Raw genomic sequence first — 20,169 nt, 5'->3', positions numbered from 1 at the left:
GTAGGGCAGGCAACTGCCCCATGGCCACTGGAAGTCAGAGTTTCCTGGGGGATGCCCGCAATAGTGTATCAGTGGCTCAGGGGTCCAAACTACTTCCTAGAGCAATACACAGAGGAAACACCAGCTAAGGAAGTGGAGAGATGAAGGCAAGGATGTAAGGACTCCATCCCATAGAAAGCAAGTGAGGGGCTCTCCAACATCTAGACCAGAAAGCAAAGGAGTGACCCCTGCAGGTGGCAGCTCCCCTGACACTGTCCTCACAGAATGCTGCAGCCTCTGCAACCCCTCTCGCTCCTCCTCCCCTGCCCAGAAATGCCAAGAAGCTCCCAGCTCTTTCCCACTATCTGGGTAGTAATGTTGAGGTGAAGGACAGAGAGAAGTTGGCACAGCAACTCTTAAATATGCATATGCTTTTGCAATAGTTGTAGGTTATTGTGCAACTTGCTTCCTCATCTGCCCCTCACTCTGCTTCCCTGGCTTTGGTCTTCTCAGGAATTCAGATTCGTGTAAATCTGTAAAATCCAGACACTGATGATGCCGCTTAACTCACAGGGATCAGTGAGGTGCAGATGAGGTCATGCACTGAGGGTGCTTTGTAAACGCTAAGGGACATGTGTGTGGTGTTGGGAAAGTTTCCAGAACCCAGGTGGGGTGAAGGTGAGTGAGGCAACAAGGAAGAAAATTCTCCCAAAGAGTTCTTAAAAGACCAACGCATGGTGGCTCAGGTAACAGGGCAGCATAAATAGCCCGTGTGTGTGGGCCAGGGAAGCGCTCATTTGCCTGGAGACCCCAAGTCCTCGAGGAAGCAATGGTGAGTGTCAGTGCCGGCCTCTCTTTTTGTTTTCTCTGTGTCCAGCGAATGTCCCCCTGCCATTTGGGGTGCTCTAATGTACTGGTGTTGAGGAAGACAGGGTCTATGTAGCTCTTCTGCTCTGGGAGGTGTGGGTGTGGGTGTGGGTGTGGGTGTGGGCATGAGAGGGCAGCATAGTTGGGAAAGAAGGACAATTCTTCTGGCCCTCACTCTGCTTCCTTTGCTCAGTGGGACATTAGCCTTCTGGGCTGGGGGAGGCTGGGTGAGTGGGATATGACACCCATCCGGACCCCAGATGCCATTGTCAGGAAGCCTCAGGTGGGAATGCAATTTCAACTTCTTGCTTGGCTCTCTCCATCCCTGATTTCTTCAGAAAGGAAGGTGGTGGAGGAGAAACAGCCCAGGCATTCCCAGGCCCGGGGTCAAAGTCCCTCCTGGTACCAACTGACCATTGGACAAGGATAAACATCTTTTCTCTTAGCTTCAATTCTTTGTTTTAAAAATACACCCACTGGACAAGTTTACTGATTTCCAATTACTTTTTAGAAGAATCATTTTTCCATAATATTTTAGTCTGAAATTGATGCATAAAGGGAACAGTATGTGGGTTTAAGGGGGTTTGGCTCTGCCCAATGCCGCTATAGGCCCAGAGAAGAGGCCTCATCCCAGTCCTAGGTCTCCAACCCTATGAGGTGGCTCCTGCCCAGGCCCCTTTCCACTACTATGAGCTGTGGTGCCCTCTGTGCCATCTTGAGCGGTTGGGTAAAATGCCTGTTGCTTTTCATTCTTCCCCAGATGTGGGCACAGGGCCCTTGAATTGTGGCAGCTGCACACCAGGGGGCAATGCCCTGGCTCTGCCTGGAGCCTTTGGTGCTCATGGCCGAGCCTCTGCCCCAGCAAGGGCCACGCTGCTGCCCTGTGAGCTTGCCTGGTGTTTAGAGACTCCCATGATTCCTGAGGAAGTGGTAAACTCAGAATGAGAAGGAACTGTTGCCAACAGGGTCCTCCGCAGCCCAGAACCACCAGCAGGTGGAGAAGAAAGCACTTCTGTGGCCAGGAAGGCCCTCCACTGCCTCCCCCTCAGGCTGCCTGGTGATCCCTTCCCTTTGGCTCTGTCCTTCAGGCTTGTTCCCAGCCTCTGCAACTACCGTGGGCCCTTTCCTGGCTCCTAACTTTACAGTTTCTCTCAAGAGGAAAGAAGCCCCCCATTGGGAGTGACCAGGTCCTGCACCCACCCTGACCTCATTTAGCTGCAGAGTCCCTCTCACATGTCACTGGACACCCTATTGAACATCTGTTTTTTCTCCACCTAAAACCACCTTTTCCTGTTGGAGCACACTTCACATGCCCTCCTCAATGAGTCCCCTCTCCCAAGTCTTCCCAGGTGGAGGGGCAGCACTCTAGGCATCCCAGGGTCTCTCCAGCTATTCTGAGAACTTTTTCTGGGTTCCATCTGGAACTTTCTTCATGGAGAAAGTGTCTAGTCCAGGGAGAAGCACTGAAACCACCAGTGCTGGTCCATCCAAGGTTACAAGTGACAGGAAATGGGTTTGCCCAGCCATCTTACCGTAACAGAGAGGGAGAAGGAGGTTCAAAGAGGGGAACTGTCCTGTCCAAAGGCACTTCATGAGTCCTTCCTGATGTGACAGGTGGCCTCAGTGAGGAGTTCACAGCCTAGCTGTGCCGATAGCAGTGAAAGGGAAGTCACTAGAAGGGACAAAACGGGGCATCTGGGAAGAGGTAGATGTTGCTGATAGCCATGTCAGAGTTCAGCTGGGTAACTCATGCCCTCCCAGGCCAGACTGTATGGCCGCCTTGCCCTAAATTGCTTTCGGAGTCCTGCTGCTCCTGATCTCACAGAAGGGGCGAGGTGGTAGGAAAGTGCCTCTCACTTCCGGGCGCTGGGCTAAGCACTAACTTGTGTTCTGGAACCAAGAGCATGTCCTTTCTCTTTCTGTCCACCACTGAAGGCCCTGCTCCTCCTCTCCATGCTGGTCCTGCTCACACAGTCTCCAAGGTCACGGGGAGCAGATGTGACGATCCTTCCCCGGAAACCTTTGATTGATGCCTGCACCCTGGTCATGTGTAGCCCTGTGGAGGATGGCCTGCCTGGTCGTGATGGACGAGATGGGAGAGAAGGCCCCCGGGGCGAGAAGGGGGATCCAGGTAGAGCTGGGACCATGGGCTTGTCCTGGTGGGCATGGGTGGGCACTGGAATTGTAACCAACTCAGCAACTCTTGGTGTTCTGCTGTGGAAGCCCTGGAAATGGAACCCACCTCCTTGGGGAGAAGTCCCCTAGACATTCAGTCCACCTACAGCACCTCGTTACCAGTTGGCAAATGACAGGCTGCCCTGAGCCCTGAGGTGTTATTCCCCTCCCCTAACTGTCAGGATTCCTCCCCTAGGATCTTCTGATTCCTCTCACCCCAACAATGAGCAAATTGTGGGTAAATGACTGGTCTTCAGGGCCCTCTAGAACCAAGCTGCGGCACTTGCAAATGTTCATTGTGGTGTGATGATTTCTGTGCAGAGTGTGAAATATCTAACTAATTCTACTGCCTGAGCGGTGGGCAAAGATGAGGCCCCCTGGTCCCACACTCAGGCCTGATCAAAAGGATTTATCTAAATGCACTATGGAGAGGAGGGAAGGGAGCTCATATTTCTTTGTCCAGCCCTCTTTAGGCCATTCACTTGCGTAATTCACTTAATCCTACTTATAAGTGACATATTAACCTCATTTGACAGGTAATGAAATTGTGACACCCTATATGGAAGGTGATAAGGACACGGGCTTCTGTGCCAGGCAGATCTGTGCTTGACTGCTGGCTCCCCTCCACAGCAGGGACCCCTGGGACAAGCCGCTCAGTGTCCGAGTCTCCGTGTGCTCATCTGTAAGTGGGAAGAATCCCACACGGTGACAAAAATTGAGCCAAGGCTTTATTCTTTGTTGAGTCTTCAGGATAAAGTTGTGTCTCCCTCTGTACCATCAGGTGAATTCTCCTGCGCTTTCTAAAGGTGCTATGATTAAGGGTGTTATCCAAGAAATACTCCCCATAGGGGAGAGAGTCTGGGTCTGATTGACAAGAAGAGAGAATTCAATAAGCCAGCAACAAGGATGAAGGGGCCTTTGTGGCCCTGGGTGGGCTAAGGAGGGATCCAGTGTGACCTTTATCTTTGTGGAGTTTGCATTTTGATTGAAGGAAGAAGAAGACATTTAAGCTGGAAAGAATAGGTAACATTGCCAGCTTGGTGGGGTGAGGAACAAGGAAGTATTCATCTGTCCCTTACAGAGAGAAGGTGGCTCCCAATGGGACTGGGCTGGGGCTTAAGAAGGCCGCCTGGAAGTGGACCCAGAAGAAGGGTGGTATGCAAGGTGCCAGCTCTCTCTTGGAGAATCCCAGCTCCCTTTAGCTCCCAGTGGGGCCCTGAATTGAACCCAGAGGGAGCCTTTCCCTCTGAACTGTGGCATGGAGTATGGCTGAGACCTCCCTCTCTTCTGCAGGTGCCTCATGCACATTCCAAGCCTAGCCTTGGGTTGGGGCTTGGAGAGAGAACAGTGCCCAGTCAGACTGGGGACTACATTCCACCCTGGCTCCTTAATCCCAGGCACTTCAGTCACGTAACCCTTATGGGTCCAGAATTTCCTGGAGAGCTTGGGGCAGCCTCAGACCCTGATCCAAGTATGTCTGGGTGGGACTTATGACCACCTGCCCTGCAGATTCCGATGCACGTGGTCCCAAGAAGTTGCCATCGAGGTCAAGATGGACTTGAACAGGAGACCCTTGAGCAGAGGAGAAGGGTGGAGCCGGGGTCCCATGGAGATGCCCTCTGGGTTCCATTTCTTTCCTAGTGAGGCTGTAGCTGAAAGCAGGACACAATGCCCAGCACACAGCCTCTTAAAGTCACCAGTTCCCCACCCCACCTTGCCCTACTGGGCCTGGCCCCCCTGCCCTGGGAACATGGATTCCATGTCAGAAAACTCACCTCTCCTCTACAAATCTCTCTAAATCTTCCTCACCCTTGAAGCACCATTTCCTCCATCAGGAAAAGAGCTCTGAGTACAGGAGTATGTGCTCTGAGTGGGGAGCTGGGATGGGTTGAGGGGCACCTCACACATTGTCTTCCACACTCATTACTGTGCCTCACGGTTCAATATTCTGCTACTAATCCCTTACAGAACAGGACCTGGTGCTCACACTTGCATCTTACCTGGTGCGAAGCATGAAGTTATGTTTCCAGTGAACAAATAAATAAAATAATGAGCAAATGGACAAGGAAGTGAATGAACAAGTTGGGTTTATTTCTCTCTCTCTCTCTCTCTCTCTCTCTGCTTCATTACTCATACTGTAATAAATCAGTGCTACTCATTTATTTTTTACTGAATTTATGGGGTGACATTGGTTAATAAATTATATAGGTTTCAATATAATACATCATCTGTATATTGTATTATGTGTTCACCACCCCAAGTCAAGTTTCCTTCCATCACCATTTATCACTCATTTACCATCTCCTACCTTCCCCCACCTGTCTTTCCTTCTGGTGTCTTTTCTTTTCTGTTTGCCCATGAAGGTTCATAGCAGCTTAATTCACAATAACCCAATGTCCATCAACTGATGAATAGATAAGCAATATGTGTTCTATCCATAAAATGGTGTATTACTCGGTTATACAATGGCATATTATTGAACCATTCAATAGCGTATTATTGAGTTATACAAAGAAAATGTTACATTCTACGAAGTGAATAAACCTCAAGAACTCACTCCAAGTTAAAGAAGGCAGACACAAAAGGTCATATAGTGTATGATTCCATTGATAAGAATTATCTGGAGTAGGTAATAGAAACAGGAAGCAGAGCTGTGATAGCCAGGGGTGGGGAGGGGGAGAGGGGGTAGGGAGTGACTGCTGAATGCTTATGAGGTTTTCCTTTGGGATGATTAAATGTTTTTGAACTAAATGGAAGTGGTAGTTGCACGACATTGTGAAGGTGCTAAATGCCACTAAACTGTATACTTTAAAAAGGTTGGTTTTACATTCTAGAACTTTCTGCCAGGGCTGACCAGCAGCCCCTGAGTGACGGATGAACAGATCACTCCGAAACAGGTGTCTGTGAAAGAGAGGGCTAAGGGACTCTTTTACTTCAGTCCTAAAAGCAGGCCTGTTCGCCTGCCTTGTTGTCTTTTTATTGTCACAACAGCTTGAACTCAAATTAACCTCAAGATACAATCAGCAGGGCAAGTATCCTTGAGAAAGTATGTGCTTCTTCAAGGTCAGGTCTTTAAAGACTAAATATAGAGATTCTAGCAAAACACCCCAGGGAATGGGACTTGTTTGGAAAAGTCAAGGCAGGGGTTGCCGCCTTGGGCAAGGTCCCCTCAGAGGTCCCGACCTTTCAGAGAATCCTCCTCACAGACATTCCAACCAAGTTCTGTGCTTCCCCACAACTTTCACTTCAATAAAAAGGAAGAACCAAACTCATAGAATTAAGTGTAAAATCCTTAAATGTTAATAGCCATTTGCTCCCTTTAGTGTCTTTTTTTGTTAATCCTCATCCCAGGCTGTTTTTCCCATTGATTTTTAGAGAGGGAAAAGGAGGGGGAGAGACAAAGAGACAGGAACATCGATGTGAGAGAGACACATCAATTGGTCGGATGGAGCCTGCAACCGAGGTACATGCCCTTGACCAGCATCGAACCCAGGACCCTTCAGTCTGCGAGCTGATGCTCTAACCCAGGAGTCGGCAAACTCATTAGTCAACAGAGCCAAATATCAACAGTACAACGATTGAAATTTGTTTTGAGAGCCAAATTTTTTAAACTTAAACTATATAGGTAGGTACATTGTTATTAACTTAATTAGGGTACTCCTAAGGCTTAGGAAGAGCCACACTCAAGGGGCCAAAGAGCCGCATGTGGCTCTCGAGCCGCAGTTTACTGACCACCGCTCTAACCACTGAGAAAAACTGGCTGGCGCTGCTTCCTTTCTTTTTGGGAAAATCTTGTAAAACTTAAGGCTTAAGCAGCCTTTCTTTGGGTAACAGGTCTTTTTAAAATGTTTGACTATTTTTCCAATAAAAAATACTATGTGGTCACTAAAGATAAACAACAAGAAGAAAGTTAAAATTACCTTTGTGACACTTAGAAAAAAACTATTTAACATTTTGTATATGCCTTTCCTGGGGTTTTTCCAATAAGTATGACATGTGCACACACCCTACAATGTCTGTAGATGCTCATGAAACAGAATCATATTCAATATAGTATTTACAACGTCCTTTCCCCCCTTAATGATGCATTAGATAATAATTTGGTCTGTTTTCTATAGGTTCCAGAGCATGTGACAATGCTTTTTCTATTTTTTATGGAGATGTAACCTATATATATAAAAGCCTAATATGCTAAGTGTCCGACCAAGTGGTCGACCGAATTGTTGACTGCTCGACTGTTCACTATGAGGTGCACTGATCACCAGGGGGCAGACGCTCTGACAGGTAGGTTAGCTTGCTGCTGGTGTCGGCCAATCAGGGACTGGATGATATTGGCCAGACATCCCTGGAGCCCTTTCTCGGCTCCTCCCTGGCCAGCCAACCTCCCACAGGGACTGGGAGAGTTGGCCCCTATTGGCCCCAATTGCCAGACAGGTGGAGGGACCCCATCTGTGCAAGAATTCATGCACTGGGCCTCTAGTTGACATATAACATTGTATTACTCTTAGGTGGTGTACAACATAATGATTCAATATTTGTATATATTGTGAAATGATCATTCAACATCACCCATAGTTACTTTTTTTTCCTTGTGATGAGTGCTTTTAAGATATATTCTCTTGGCAATGTTCAAATATATAATACTAGTGACCTGGTGCATGGATTCGTGCACATTGAAAGGAAATTAATTAGAAGGTGGTCAGTGGGGTGGAACTGGATGAGACAGGCCGGACATGCCCTGGAGCCAACTTCCCGAGGTCCCTCCGTGGCCAGCTGCACCTGGGAGGGTGCAACAGTGGGGTCCCTCTGCCAGGTGGGGTCCCTTGGCCTGGCCTGTGGGGATTGGGCCAAAACTGGCTCTCCAACATCCCCCGAGGGGTCCCAGAGTGCAAGAGGGCACGATGCAAAGTTGCTGTCATACAGGGTGTGGAACGCAAACACAAGTGTGCAATAAACTAGATTCAGGGTCAACTGTTCCCCAGCAACAACATAACCCATGGCCAAAGGTGGAATCGCATGGCCCCTCGAGGAATCGGGCTTCCTCCTTTCTGGTTCGGGGTGCATCACCCGAGAGCCATCGCTGTCAAATCACTGCAGTTCAGCAGCTCCTGTGTTGAGGGCCTGCTGCCTGGTGGTCAGTGGGCGTTATAGCAGCTGTACGGAGGCTCAGATACTTAGCATAATAGCCTTTTATATGGAGAGATAGTAGTATTAAATATAGTCACCATTCTGTACATTGCATCCCTAGCTCTTATTTATTTTATAACTGACCTTCAACCTTTTTGCTTACCACCCAGCTCCCATCTTATGCAACCACCAAAAATCTGACCTGTGCACTTCTGAGTTCAGGTTCTTTGTTTTGTTTCTTAGAATCCAGATATAAGTGAGATCATACTGTATCTGTCTTAATTTGTATGATTTAGGGCACTTAGCATAATTCCTTCAAGGTCCATTCATGTTGTGGCAAATGGTAGGATTTTTTTATGGCTGAATAATATTCCAGTGTGTGTGTGACATTTTTATCCATTCATCCATTATGGAGAGTATTAGGTTGTTTCCACCTCTTGGCTACTGTAAAAAAAAGTTGCAATGAACCAGATATCTTTTCAAACTAGTATTTTATTTCTTTTGGATAAAACCCAGATGTGGTATTGCTGGATCATATATATTTTTTAATTATCTTTTTAATGTCTTAAGGAAACTCCATATTGATCTACATGGTGGCTGTACCAATTTACAATCCCACCAACAGTGCATAGGGGTTCTTCTTCTCCACATCCTCATCAACACTTGTGAGCTTTTATGTTTTTTATAGTCGCCATTCTAGGAGGGGAGAGATGATATCTCATGGGTTTATTTGCATTTCCTTGGTGACTCATGTCAGGGATCATTTCTGATATAAAGTTTGGTCCTAGGAAGGGGAAAACAAGGTGTCCATGATCCAGGGTAAAAGCTGGCAGATCCCCTGCTGTAAATCTTCAGCCTCTGGGCAGGAAAGGTGCACTGCATGGAAATCAGACAGTTTTTGGCGTGACCCCCTCCAGCTCTGGCAGGCCTGGTTCCTCACCTGTGAAATGGGGATGTGCACACCCGCCTCCTGGGTCACCACTGGATTGAGGAGTGTGGAGGTGGAATGTCCACACCTGCGGAACCTGAAGGAATGCAGGGCTGACCGGCAGGTGCTGCTTCCCCTAGCCCCAGGGCCAGGTTTATGCCCATTTCTTCTGCTGCTGCAGGTTCACCAGGAGCTAGAGGACCCATGGGGATGCCTGGACCTGCTGGCCCAGTTGGGCCCAAAGGGGACAACGGTCCTGCTGGAGAACCTGGACCGAAGGGAGACTCGGGGCCATGTGGTGAGCAGTGGGTGTGGACTGCAATGCCTGCCACTAGGCCATGCAGGAGGATGCACATACCCATCCCAGGAAGGAGGGTGCCCTGCAGGTGGTGCTGGGTTCACACAGGGAAGGCGGTAATACTCCTGGGCGGCGTCTGTAAGATGGTGCTGTTCTCTGACCTCTATGACTGCTCTCACCTTCTCACGCTCTCCCCCTCCCAAGAAGACTCCATGCACTAACTGGCTGGTCCTTTTCCCAGGACCTCCGGGACCTCCAGGTGTGCGCGGGCCGGCTGGACCAGTGGGTCCCTCAGGAATGCAGGGGAATGTAGGACCCCAAGGCAAACCAGGCCCCAAAGGAGACATAGGACCCAAAGGTAGGAGGTTGGTGTGTGGAGGTCCGGAAGGGAGAGGGAGGAGTGACAGTGGCAACCCATGATGTGACCTAAGGATGCTCAGCGTGCCAGGGAAGCCAGGCCATCACCACTGGAAGGCCCTGCTGTGCCCCTGCCCCCCAAATTCCCACATCTGGAGGATCCCAGACAGTGGGGTGCATAGACCCCAGTTCTCCTTCTCCACGTGGAACCGAGGAAATGATTCAGCCTGCAGACACTCTCAGCAGCCTTTGTCCCAATCTGTTCCTTCCTCAGGAGAAGTGGGTGCCCCAGGCGTGCAGGGCTCTGCAGGGACAAGAGGACCCCCAGGTCCCAAAGGAGAGAAAGGTGCCCCTGGTGAGCGTGGAGCCCCTGGGAGTGCAGGGCCAGCAGGTGAGTGATGGGAAAAGCTGGGCGGGCCTTCGGTCCTCCTTTGTCCACCTGAAGCTGCAGATGCCTGTCCCTCCCCCATCACCCGCCAGCTCAGAGCTGCAACACTGGGCCTTGGGGAGTCTGTGAAAGGAGGTGCCTCCCTGGGCTTGAGCTCTGTAACTGGGGAGAGTGCGCTGTGAACAGAAGGGACAGTCTGCATCCGGGGAAGGCCGGGTGCGGGGTGATGGGTCAGTAGTCTGCAGAGAGGGTGCATGGCTGGCTTTGGGACAGACTGTACATGGGAGGGTGTATTGCTGGACAATAGCACAGCCCCTATGCCGGGAGGGGGAAAATGGGGGAAAATGTGTGCTGAGCTCACCCTCCTCTTCTTGTCTGATCTCAGGGCCTGCAGGACCCCCGGGACCACAGGGACCTCCAGGCGCCAGGGGCCCCCCAGGACTGAAGGGGGACAGAGGTGCTCCTGGGGAGAGAGGACCAAAGGGAGAGAGTGGGCTTCCAGGTAAGGTCGCCTCCCCTGGCTCTGAGCGCCCCACCAGGGTGCAGAGGGAGGTGGGCCCTCTAGCTCAGTGGTCAGGCCATTGTGGGGGCAGGAGGCGGGTGTGAAACTGGGAAAGGCTGTCAGGCTGAAGGTAGGAAGATGAGGCTCTGGATAGACCCTGTGCTCCGGGGAGCGCCTGCCTGAGCAGCTTCCCATCTGATCACTGGGACACCTCAGCTCCCTTCCCAGTTCATCAGAGAGCTTTGAGCACCAAATAACCCAGGGATGGGGAGTGCTTGAGGAATGAGCAATCGCTGCCCCCGCCACCCCTACCCCCACCAGAGATGTGCTCCCAGATTCAGAATGTGCTGTGAAATGCCATCTGGATCAGAGTTAGTTGGGTGCCAGGACCTGCTCAGGGTACAGCATGCTCACAACAGAGCCTCAGGGACCTGTGGGCAGCAGGGCCAGCTGTGTCAGCTGCTGTGGGCTTCCTGGGGTCCAGCCCCTTAACCCTCCCCCAGGAAAGCCTGTCACTGAGCACCTTCCCTTGGGACCCCGACTCTGAGCCAATCCCTGGCTGTGAGGGACTGGTCTTCACTGGGCCTCTCTCTCCTGCAGACATCGCTGCTCTGAGGCAGCAGGTGGAGGCCTTGCAGGGGCAGGTAGGACAACTTCAGGGAGCCTTCCTTCAGTATAAGAAAGGTGAGTTCCTGGACCTGGACCTGAACCTGAGCCAGTCACCAAGGGCAGGCCCCAGGCAGGGTCTGTGTTTGGGTTTGGAGTTGGCCGGGCCTGAGGCAGGCCTGGTTCTAGGATTGGGGGCTCGAGGACAGTGATGGCAAACCTATCACACGCGTGTCAGATGTGACAAGCGAACTCATTTTCTTGGTTGATTTTTCTTTGTTAAATGGCATTTAAATATATAAAATAAATATAAAAATATAAATCTTTGTTTTACTATGGTTGTAAATATCAAAAAATTTCTATATGTGACACGGCACCAGAGTTAAGTTAGGGTTTTCAAAATGCTGACACGCCGAGCTCAAAAGGTTTGCCATCACTGCTCTAGGGTGATAGGGGGTTTGGACAATGGGCAGAACCTGGGGCTAAGGATAGGGTGGGGCAAAGCAGAGCAGCCACATGTTCCTGGAACTGGAAGCAGATTTAAGGGACATGAGGCAGGGTGTGGCCCCAACACCAGCTCATTGAGCTGGCGTCAGCATGGTCAAGGCTACCAGGCTCCAGCCCCCACCATCACAGCCACCTGTGACCCGAGCAAGATCAATGCCCCTAGCCCAGTGCAGTTTAGACCTTCCCTCCTGCAACCTGTGATGGTCCCTGGACACCCCACTACCCAGGATGCATTTCTTTCTTTTTTTAAATTAAATTTTTATTGTTCAGATTATTACATTTGTTCCTCTCCCCCCCCCCCCTATAGCTCCACCTGGTTCCCACCCCACCCTCTGCCCTTACCCCCCCACACACACACACACACTGTCCTGATCCATAGGTGTACAATTTTTTTCCAGTCTCTTCCTGCACCCCCCATACCCCTTTCCACCCCAAGAATTGTCAGTCCACTCCCTTTTTATGTCCCTGATTCTATTAGACTTACAAGTTTATTCTATTCATCAGATTATTTATTCACTTGATTTTTAGATTCACTTGTTGATGTATTTGTTGTTCATAATTTTTATCTTTAACTTTTTCTTCTTCCTCTTATTAAAGGATACCTTTCAGCATTTCAGATAATACTGCTTTGGTGGTGATGAACTCCTTTAGCTTTTTCTTACCTGTGAAAATCTTTATCTGACCTTCAATTCTGAATGATAGCTTTGCTGGATAAAGTAATCTTGGTTGTAGGTTCTTGGCATTCATCACTTTGAATATTTCTTGCCATTCCCTTCTGGCCTGCAAAGTTTCTGTTGAAAACCAGCTGACAGTCGTATGGGTACTCCCTTGTAGGTAACTAACTCTTTTTCTCTTGCTGCTTTTAAGATTCTCTCTTTGGCTTTTGCTCTTGGCATTTTAATTATGATGTGTCTTGGTGTGGTCCTCTTTGGATTCCTTTTGTTTGGGGTTCTCTGCACTTCCTGGACTTGTAAGTCTATTTCTTTCACCGGGTAGGGGAAGTTTTCTGTCATTATTTCTTCAAATAGGTTTTCAATATCTTGCTCTCTCTCTTCTTCTGGCATCCCATAATTTGGATGTTGGTATGCTTGAAGCTGTCCCAGAGGCTCCTTACACTATCTTCATATTTTTGGATTCTTTTTTCTTTTTGTTTTTCCAGTTGGGTATTTTTTGCTTCTTTGTATTTCAAATCTTTGACTTGATACTTGAGATCCTCTAGTCCAGTGGTTCTCAACCTTCCTAATGCCACTACCCTTTAATACAGTTCCTCATGTTGTGGTGACCCCCAATCATAACATTATTTTTGTTGCTACTTCATAACTGTAACTTTTCTACTGTTATGAATCATAATGTAAACATCTGATATGCAGGATGTACTTAGGCGACCCCCAAAGGGGTTGCGACCCACAGGTTGAGAACCGCTGCTTTAGTCTGCTGTTGGATCTCTGTATAATATTCTTTATTTCATTCATGTATGCTTAATTTCTAGTTGGTCCTTTTTCATTCCTCGAGGATCTCACTAGATTTATCTACGGTCTCACTTAATTTATAGGCGGTTTCTAGAAAATTCTTGAAAAACCTTATAACCATGGCTTTGAACTCTATATCCAGTAGTTTGCTTTCCTCCATTTCTGCCATTTGTGACCTGTTTCTTTGTCTCTGCATTTTGGCTGCTTTCCTGTGTTGATAGAGTGGCTTTTTGTGCTAGGTGTCCTATAGGGCTCAGTGGCTCAGCCTCCCCAATTACCTGAGGTGGACACTCTTGGTGCACCCCTTTGTGAACTTTGTGCACAGTATTGTTGTAGTTAAGCCTTGATTGTTGTAGGTATCACTGGGGGGAATAGACCTCCAGGCCAATTGGTTGTGTGAATCAGATGTGTCTATGGTGGGGGAAATTCTGTGCTGGAGACACCCTTCTGAGGCAAGACTTGCTTCAGTGGGGCTTTGGTGCTCACTAAGTCTGCCCCCTGAGTGTGTCCCTTATGGATCTGAGGAGTTGTAATCTGGATGGTCCCAGTCTGACCACTGGGTACACTGGTCTTGGATCTCTAAGGAGGTGCTGATTTAGCTTCTGCTTGAGGCTACCCAGCAGGAGCTACTGAGAGATCTGCAGATTCCTCTTCTTTGTTTGGGGTTTGGAGGTGCCCAGATGAGGCCCAGCTGTGAAGCAATGCAAGCTGCTGTGTGGCCTTGGACCTTCTTTTGGAAGTTCTGGGTCTCTCTGACCCAGCTGCAGTTTGTTAGGTAATTTTAGATTGCAAAGGGCCAGGCCATTCATATGCAAAAACCTCGGCACACAGCTTGGATGGGGCGGGGTCTCAGGGAATCAACAGGGCGGAGCAAACAGCTATGGCTTTTCCTCAGTCCTGCCCTAACAGGCCCCTGGTCTCAGTGACCCTTGGTAATCACTGCAAGCACCTCTGAGAGAAAGCCACCCTCGAGTTCTACCCGATACCAGACAGTCCAGTTTCTCCCCGTATGAGTTGGGTCCCCAGAGACTAGCCAGGAACTGGAGTTCAGAGCGGGAGCATGTGTCTCCCTCCTGATTGAAAAAGACAATGGTGTCCTCAGTTGCAGCCCTTTCTGCGTGTGCCTCCGTACCTCTGCACATGACTTCTGCACCTCCTCTGTGTGTCAGTGTGCTTTTCTCTTTCCTTCTAGTTGTAGAATTTCCACTCAGCCAGCCTTGCTGTGGTTCTGGGTGATGTCCGTTTTGTCTTTTAGTTGTATTTTTGAAGTGGTTGTGTGAGGCAGCAATTTCAGGTGTTTACCTATGCCGCCATCTTGGTTTCTCCCCAGGATGCATTTCTTATCTCTATGGGGCTAGGGGTGCACACCCCTCAAGATGTTGCTGCCCAGCCCACAGCAGCAGAGACTCCTGACACTGTCCTGAGAGTTGGGGCTGGCATGCTGTGCTTGCATTCAAGGCTGTGAGGTCTGACCTTGGCATATGGCCATTGAGAGTCTCGCCTGAGACATGCCCTGGGTCTGGCAGGGGGCAGGCTGCCTCTGAGCTCTGCCTAGTGCTGGACTCTCCCACTCTTCCCTGGGTGTTCATAGTGGAGACTCTTCCCTAACCTGGGTGCTGAGGAATCAGAGGCTCCAGGAGCACAGCCCAGTGCCCTGTGCTTGTGGCATCTCCACCACAGTCCCTAATTTGCCCCTCCTCCTCCCTGCTTTACCCATGTCAGCTTTGAGCTCACATCATTCATCAAATCTCATTGATCCAAAGAGGAGTTTCTGAAGGAGGAGAGCATGCAGGGGTGAGACATGGAGTTAGCTCCTACGTACCTAAAACCATTAAGTACCCACGTACCAAGGGTGAGGTTTCAAGCATTTAGTATGTTCCCCCGCTCCACAAACATGCATGTGTGCTCACTCAAACACATGCACACTGATACAAAGGAAAAGTCATCATATGTACCTGCCACATGTATGTGTATTACACACATGCCATCACTCACCTCACGTCATCTACACCCACAAACACACATGCATATTCACACACACCAGGTGGGCCTTCAGTGCTCCCATGTGCCTTCAGATGGGCACGTGGCCATATTCGTGTATGTACACAGACCCACCCAGGTGTTCCTGTCCAGGGCTTCTCTGGATGCCCTCCTGAGCCTGTGGAGAGTCTGCCCCCTGAACCCCTGTGAAAGGGTCACAGTGGGTCAGAGGGCAGCCTGGGAACCTCACCAGCCCTTTGGGGGTGGAGCACAGCCCTCTTAGGAGCCCTGAAGGCTTCTATGCATGAACCCAGAAGCCAAAGGGATGGAAAATGAGCCCGCCCAGAGTGGCCCAGTGGATGAGAGACAGCCTATGAACCAGGAGATCATGGTTTGATTCTTGGTCAGCGCATGTGCCTGGTCTGTGGGCTTGATCCCCAGTAGGGGGCATGCAGGAGACAGCCAATCAGTGACTCTCTGTCATCATTCATGTTTCTATCTCTCTCTCCCTCTCCCTTCCTCTCTGAAATCACTAAAAATATATTAAAGAACACACATACACACACACACAACAACAACAAAGATTTAGAAAATTAGATGGAATGAAAACATATAGTTGAATGTCACAGAGATGATGCTTTTATAAATTGTATTTCCATCTTAGAGATGAGGAACTGGAAACTCCCAAAAAGGAACTGACTTTCCCTTGTCCACCTGGACAGTCATGGCCAAGGTGGGGCTGAATTCCTGGCCCTCTGACTCCCAGACAGGCCTCTCTCAGCACTGACTCTCTCCTGCCCCTGACGCCCACGCACACCTCTCAGCTGTCCTTGTCCTCTCTCCCAGCTCTCCAGCCTCCCCCACATGCACACCTAGAGGCCAGCACTGGGCGCACACAGTGCAGAGATTAGCACAGCGCTGCCCTCAGATGGCCCACCCTCTCCTCTTCTTTCCCACATCCACACCTGGCACGGACCTCCCTGTCAATGCCACATGCCCTGCTGTTATGCAGGGTCCACAGTGACGTCAGAGGGAGCTTCTTCCTTGTTTCCAGCGCTCAGAGGCCGTGATGCCACTTCACTGCATGATGCCAAAGCTTCCCAGTCCCGCCCAGTAACTGGGAGACCGATTCTGCCATGCAACACGGGTGCAATAGAAAGAGCACATCTCAGCTCTAGTGTGAGATCAGATAAGGGTGACCCCCAACTCTACATGTGATGGTCACATGGAGCTCAGCCTCTTACTTAACCTCTCTGAGCCCAGTGTCCTCACCTGTAACTAGACAGGCAGATCCACCTCCCAGAGCGCACCACAGACCCAGGGTCTCACCTTTGTCCTCCCTGGTGCTCTGAGGCCCTATATGGGAGGCCTGGGGCTCTGATTGGAGCACAAAGGTCTCAGAGCCATCGAGCTTTGGCAGGTGCCTCCACAACCCCAACCTGACTATCCTCTCCTCCTAGTGGAGCTCTTCCCCAATGGCCGAGGTGTTGGCCAGAAGGTTTTCAAGACAGCAGGCTTTGAGAAACCTTTCCAGGAGGCAGAACAAGTGTGCGCACAGGCCGGGGGGCAGCTGCCCTCCCCACGCTCTGCAGCTGAGAACGAGGCCTTGCAACACCTGCTGGAGGCTGAGAACAAAGGAGCTGCGTTCCTGAGCATGACTGACTCCCAGACGGAGGGCAGGTTCACCTACCCAGGAGGGGAGCCCCTGGTCTATTCCAACTGGGCCCCCGGGGAGCCCAACAACTATGGCGGCAATGAGCACTGTGTGGAGATCTTCACCAATGGCAAGTGGAACGACACACCCTGTGGAGAGAAGCGCCTTGTGATCTGCGAGTTCTGAGCCCTTGGGATGGGTGGGGCAGCCATGGTCCAGGATCCTGGCCCAGACCCGTGTGCTGCCCACATGACAAGGAAGAGCTGACATCACTGTGACCGGGCTTCTGCACAGAGCCGTGGGATGAGACCAGCCAAGGGCTCCCATGGAACTCCTCTCTCAGAATAAAATATGAAACTTGCTTCAGTGGCTCTTCTGTCAGAGGAATTAGGGGCCAGCCTGCTTTCCCTTTCACAAGGGATAAAATTAAGTCCCAAAATCCACAGGCTCCTTCTCAGTCCTCTGCCTCCTCAAACTGTCAACCCACTAGTCACTCCCTCCTCTGTCACTCCCTCCTCTGTCACTCCCTCCTCTGTCACTCTCTCCTCTGTCACTCCCTCCTCTGTCACTCCCTCCTCTGTCACTCCCTCCTCTGTCACTCCCTCCTCTGTCACTCCCTCCTCTGTCACTCCCTCCTCTTGCTTTGGTGTCCCCTTATGGCAGTTCCTTATCTTCCTCTTTTGCTAGCCCCTCCTCCTCTTCTTGACCACTTAATGGCGACCTGCTCAAGCCTTAGCTCTCCGTTCTCTCCCCTCCTCATCCTCACTCCAGGGAGGAGCTCATTCTGTCCAGGGCTCAGATCCCTGGCACCCACATTACATGCCTGCGCAGGTCCTACTGGAGCCCCGGACTCCTTGGCCAATGCCAGCTGGAGCCCCAGGGCTGGGCAGTTCCAGTGGCTGCTCTTTGTTTCAAGGCCTGAGCCCTGGAAGTGGGCTGACCTGGCAGGTCATCTGCCTCCGTGGCAGGACTGTGTGGCCCAGTTGAGTAGCCTCCTCCACATCCCTGCACACCAGGACCTCATTCTACCCTGTCATTGCGTCTGCCTGTCGGCTCATGGGAGGGAGTCCGACATTCCAGCTGAGATCTCAGGCACAGAGTGTCCAGCCACGCTCAGGTTCACCCCCAGCCCTGCCCTGGCCTCCGTCCTGGAGGTTCTTCCCCCACGCTGCCTCAGAGACAGCTGGGCAGTTCCTCCTCCTCCTCCCACAGAGACAGGGTCGGGGGGGATGGAGGGGAAGACTTGCTCAAGGCCCCAGGTGTGTCAGTGCTACAACTTGGTCTTGTGAAAGGTCATCTGATCCCAAACCTTATATTTCTGGCGTGTCAACCTTTAGGCCAAAGGCCTCTGTATGCCAGTTGACTTTAATGACACTTGTGCTTAAGAAATTGGAAGGACACCTGGATGAAGCCCAGGCTCATAGGAGGGGCAACAAGACAGGAAAGCAGCCCTCCTTTGTTCCCAGGGACCGGAGGCTACACCCCTCTTCCCACCACTCCACAGCCACACCTCAGATGTAGGACAGCAGGTCTGAAAGCAAAAAGCCACATGTAATAACCATGGTGTCAGATGGGTACGAGGTTTTTCGGTATGATCACTTAGTAAGTTAGGTACTGACTAATCACTGGGATGTACACCTGAAGTTAATATAACACAGTATGTCACCTACAATTTAAAAATGAAAGATAATTCAAATAAATAAAGTGATTTTTGATAGGTTAAAAAAAAGAAAGGAAAACAAAAACGACACCTCGCAATAGCACACAGCTCAGTCTCTCTGCTAAGACCTTTTTCCTGTTACTGAAAAAAAAAAGCCCCAAGTCCTGGCAGCTTCTGAAATATGTCAGTTATGCAACAGGGAGCAAATAATGTTCAATTCAGATGTCACACCTGGACACCAATCCACCAGGGAGATTAGAAAGGTATTTCATTGCAAATAGAAAGGAAAAAGCAGTGGGTATGGTTTAAGCCCAGGGAGGCATTTCTTGTAAGAATGAAGAGTTCTGAGGTGGCTCAAGGACTGCGGTGCACAAGCAGCGCTGTGCGGTCTCCCTGCTTCTGCCTCTGCATCCTCGCCTCTCTTCCTCCTTCTCCCACCACCTTCTTCTGCTTCAGGCTCTCAGTTGCCCAAGCAGAGAATCATGTGTCACACAGAGATCAGAAACTTTGGCTTGACATCAGGTCAAAATTCCTGTGGAAGTGAATCTGCCTGTCTCAGATGCCCACCTCTGGCCCAATAGACTAGGCCTGGGGGTGGACCACACAGCACAGTATGGCCATTGGGGCCCATGCAAGGTCATGGTGGTCTGGCAGTCCTTCTGAAAGTGACCTCTTCCCATCCCAGCACATAAGATAACCTATTTCTTTGACAACAGTGGAGGGAAATGGCATAACTGACTCAATGGGAAGAAAAGAACTGTCCTGTGGGGTTGAAGGCCAGGACTGTTGAGACCCCGGGCCCTAGGAGAAGCTTTAGATCCACCTCAGCATGGGGTCTGGTTCGCTCTCCAGCACAGAGAACAAGTAGAGAGGGTCGTTTGAGTTCTGTAGACAAAACCTGACGAAAGCCAAGGACTAAGGCAAGCAATTCAGAAAATTCAGGTTTTCACCCTTTCTTAGCACAGAGACCTCTCCTACACTCACATTCATGTGCAGAGGTGAACACAGGCATTAAGGAGTATTAGCCCTGCCCCACCCATAGTAGCCTTGGTCCCTAGTGTAGTAGCCTGGGTGCCAAGTGAAGCCAGGACTGCGTGACTCTGACCTCTCAGGAGATGCTATGCCCCTCACAGTGCCAGGTGACATCCTGGGAGCAGCCTGGGGACCTTCCACGTGTAGAGGGTGACAACCACAGCAGCTCCATGGGGAAGCCCCTGCTCAGTTCCATAGTATATTCTCAGATCACCTCCTGGTTCTCAACCCTCCTGCTACCCAACCAACCCACTTCCCAGCATGAACTGACAGTGGGGCGCACTCTGGTGTTTGCTGGTGTTAGGGTCTTCTATCTTTGTCCTGAATTCCATTGAGACAAAAAAACACCGAGAACTGAGCTGCTTAAGTTCGGGGCATTCTCAATCACTCTTATCTTCCGGATATCCTTAACTCAAGCTTAATGGTGTGCTTGACCTTTTCAAGCTAACAGTGTTTATATACTAGAGCCAAGAACCCAGGTATCTACTAGAGGGAACAACATATTTATAATTTAAATATTTATCAGGATGGATCTGCCCGGACCTTGAGTGAGATTTGGAGGTAGTCACTGCAGCATATGTAGCCCATCTTTACTGCATAAATTTTGAATATTAACTTACTTGACTTTCAGTTACCTAAG

At 50.2% G+C, this 20,169-nt stretch overlaps 2 protein-coding genes across 2 annotated transcripts in view; both read left to right on the top strand.

Annotated features, from left to right (window-relative positions):
• Positions 1-682: 682 nt before the first annotated feature.
• LOC132214771 (pulmonary surfactant-associated protein D-like) overlaps positions 683-20,169 on the top strand; it is a 63,840-nt gene continuing 44,353 nt past the window's right edge. Inside the window, exon 1 of the mRNA XM_059662194.1 lies at positions 683-811. Coding sequence (XP_059518177.1) covers positions 809-811 — 3 coding nt within the window. The 5' untranslated portion in view covers positions 683-808. The remainder of the gene's footprint in view (positions 812-20,169) is intronic.
• LOC132214769 (pulmonary surfactant-associated protein D-like) lies at positions 2,787-17,249 on the top strand. Its single transcript, XM_059662191.1, has 7 exons — positions 2,787-2,977; positions 9,258-9,374; positions 9,616-9,732; positions 10,006-10,122; positions 10,505-10,621; positions 11,222-11,305; positions 16,644-17,249. Exons 1-7 carry the CDS (start codon positions 2,800-2,802, stop codon positions 17,021-17,023), a joined length of 1,110 nt encoding a protein of 369 aa, XP_059518174.1. The 5' UTR covers positions 2,787-2,799; the 3' UTR covers positions 17,024-17,249.

The sequence above is a fragment of the Myotis daubentonii genome, chromosome 13 (assembly GCF_963259705.1).
Source record: "Myotis daubentonii chromosome 13, mMyoDau2.1, whole genome shotgun sequence".
In the NCBI taxonomy this organism is placed as follows: Eukaryota; Metazoa; Chordata; class Mammalia; order Chiroptera; family Vespertilionidae; genus Myotis; species Myotis daubentonii.
The sequence above is the reverse complement of the archived record's forward strand: the minus strand, read 5'-3'. Positions and strand labels throughout refer to the sequence as shown.

What these genes read in the sequence shown, in the direction of transcription:
- LOC132214769 (XM_059662191.1), top strand. Translation starts at nt 2,800, where the DNA reads ATGCTGGTCCTGCTCACACAGTCTCCAAGGTCACGGGGAGCAGATGTG. An exon ending in GGGAGACTCGGGGCCATGTG is followed by an intron (nt 9,375 to 9,615) that starts GTGAGCAGTGGG and finishes TCCTTTTCCCAG; the next exon opens with GACCTCCGGGACCTCCAGGT. An exon ending in AGGAGACATAGGACCCAAAG is followed by an intron (nt 9,733 to 10,005) that starts GTAGGAGGTTGG and finishes TTCCTTCCTCAG; the next exon opens with GAGAAGTGGGTGCCCCAGGC.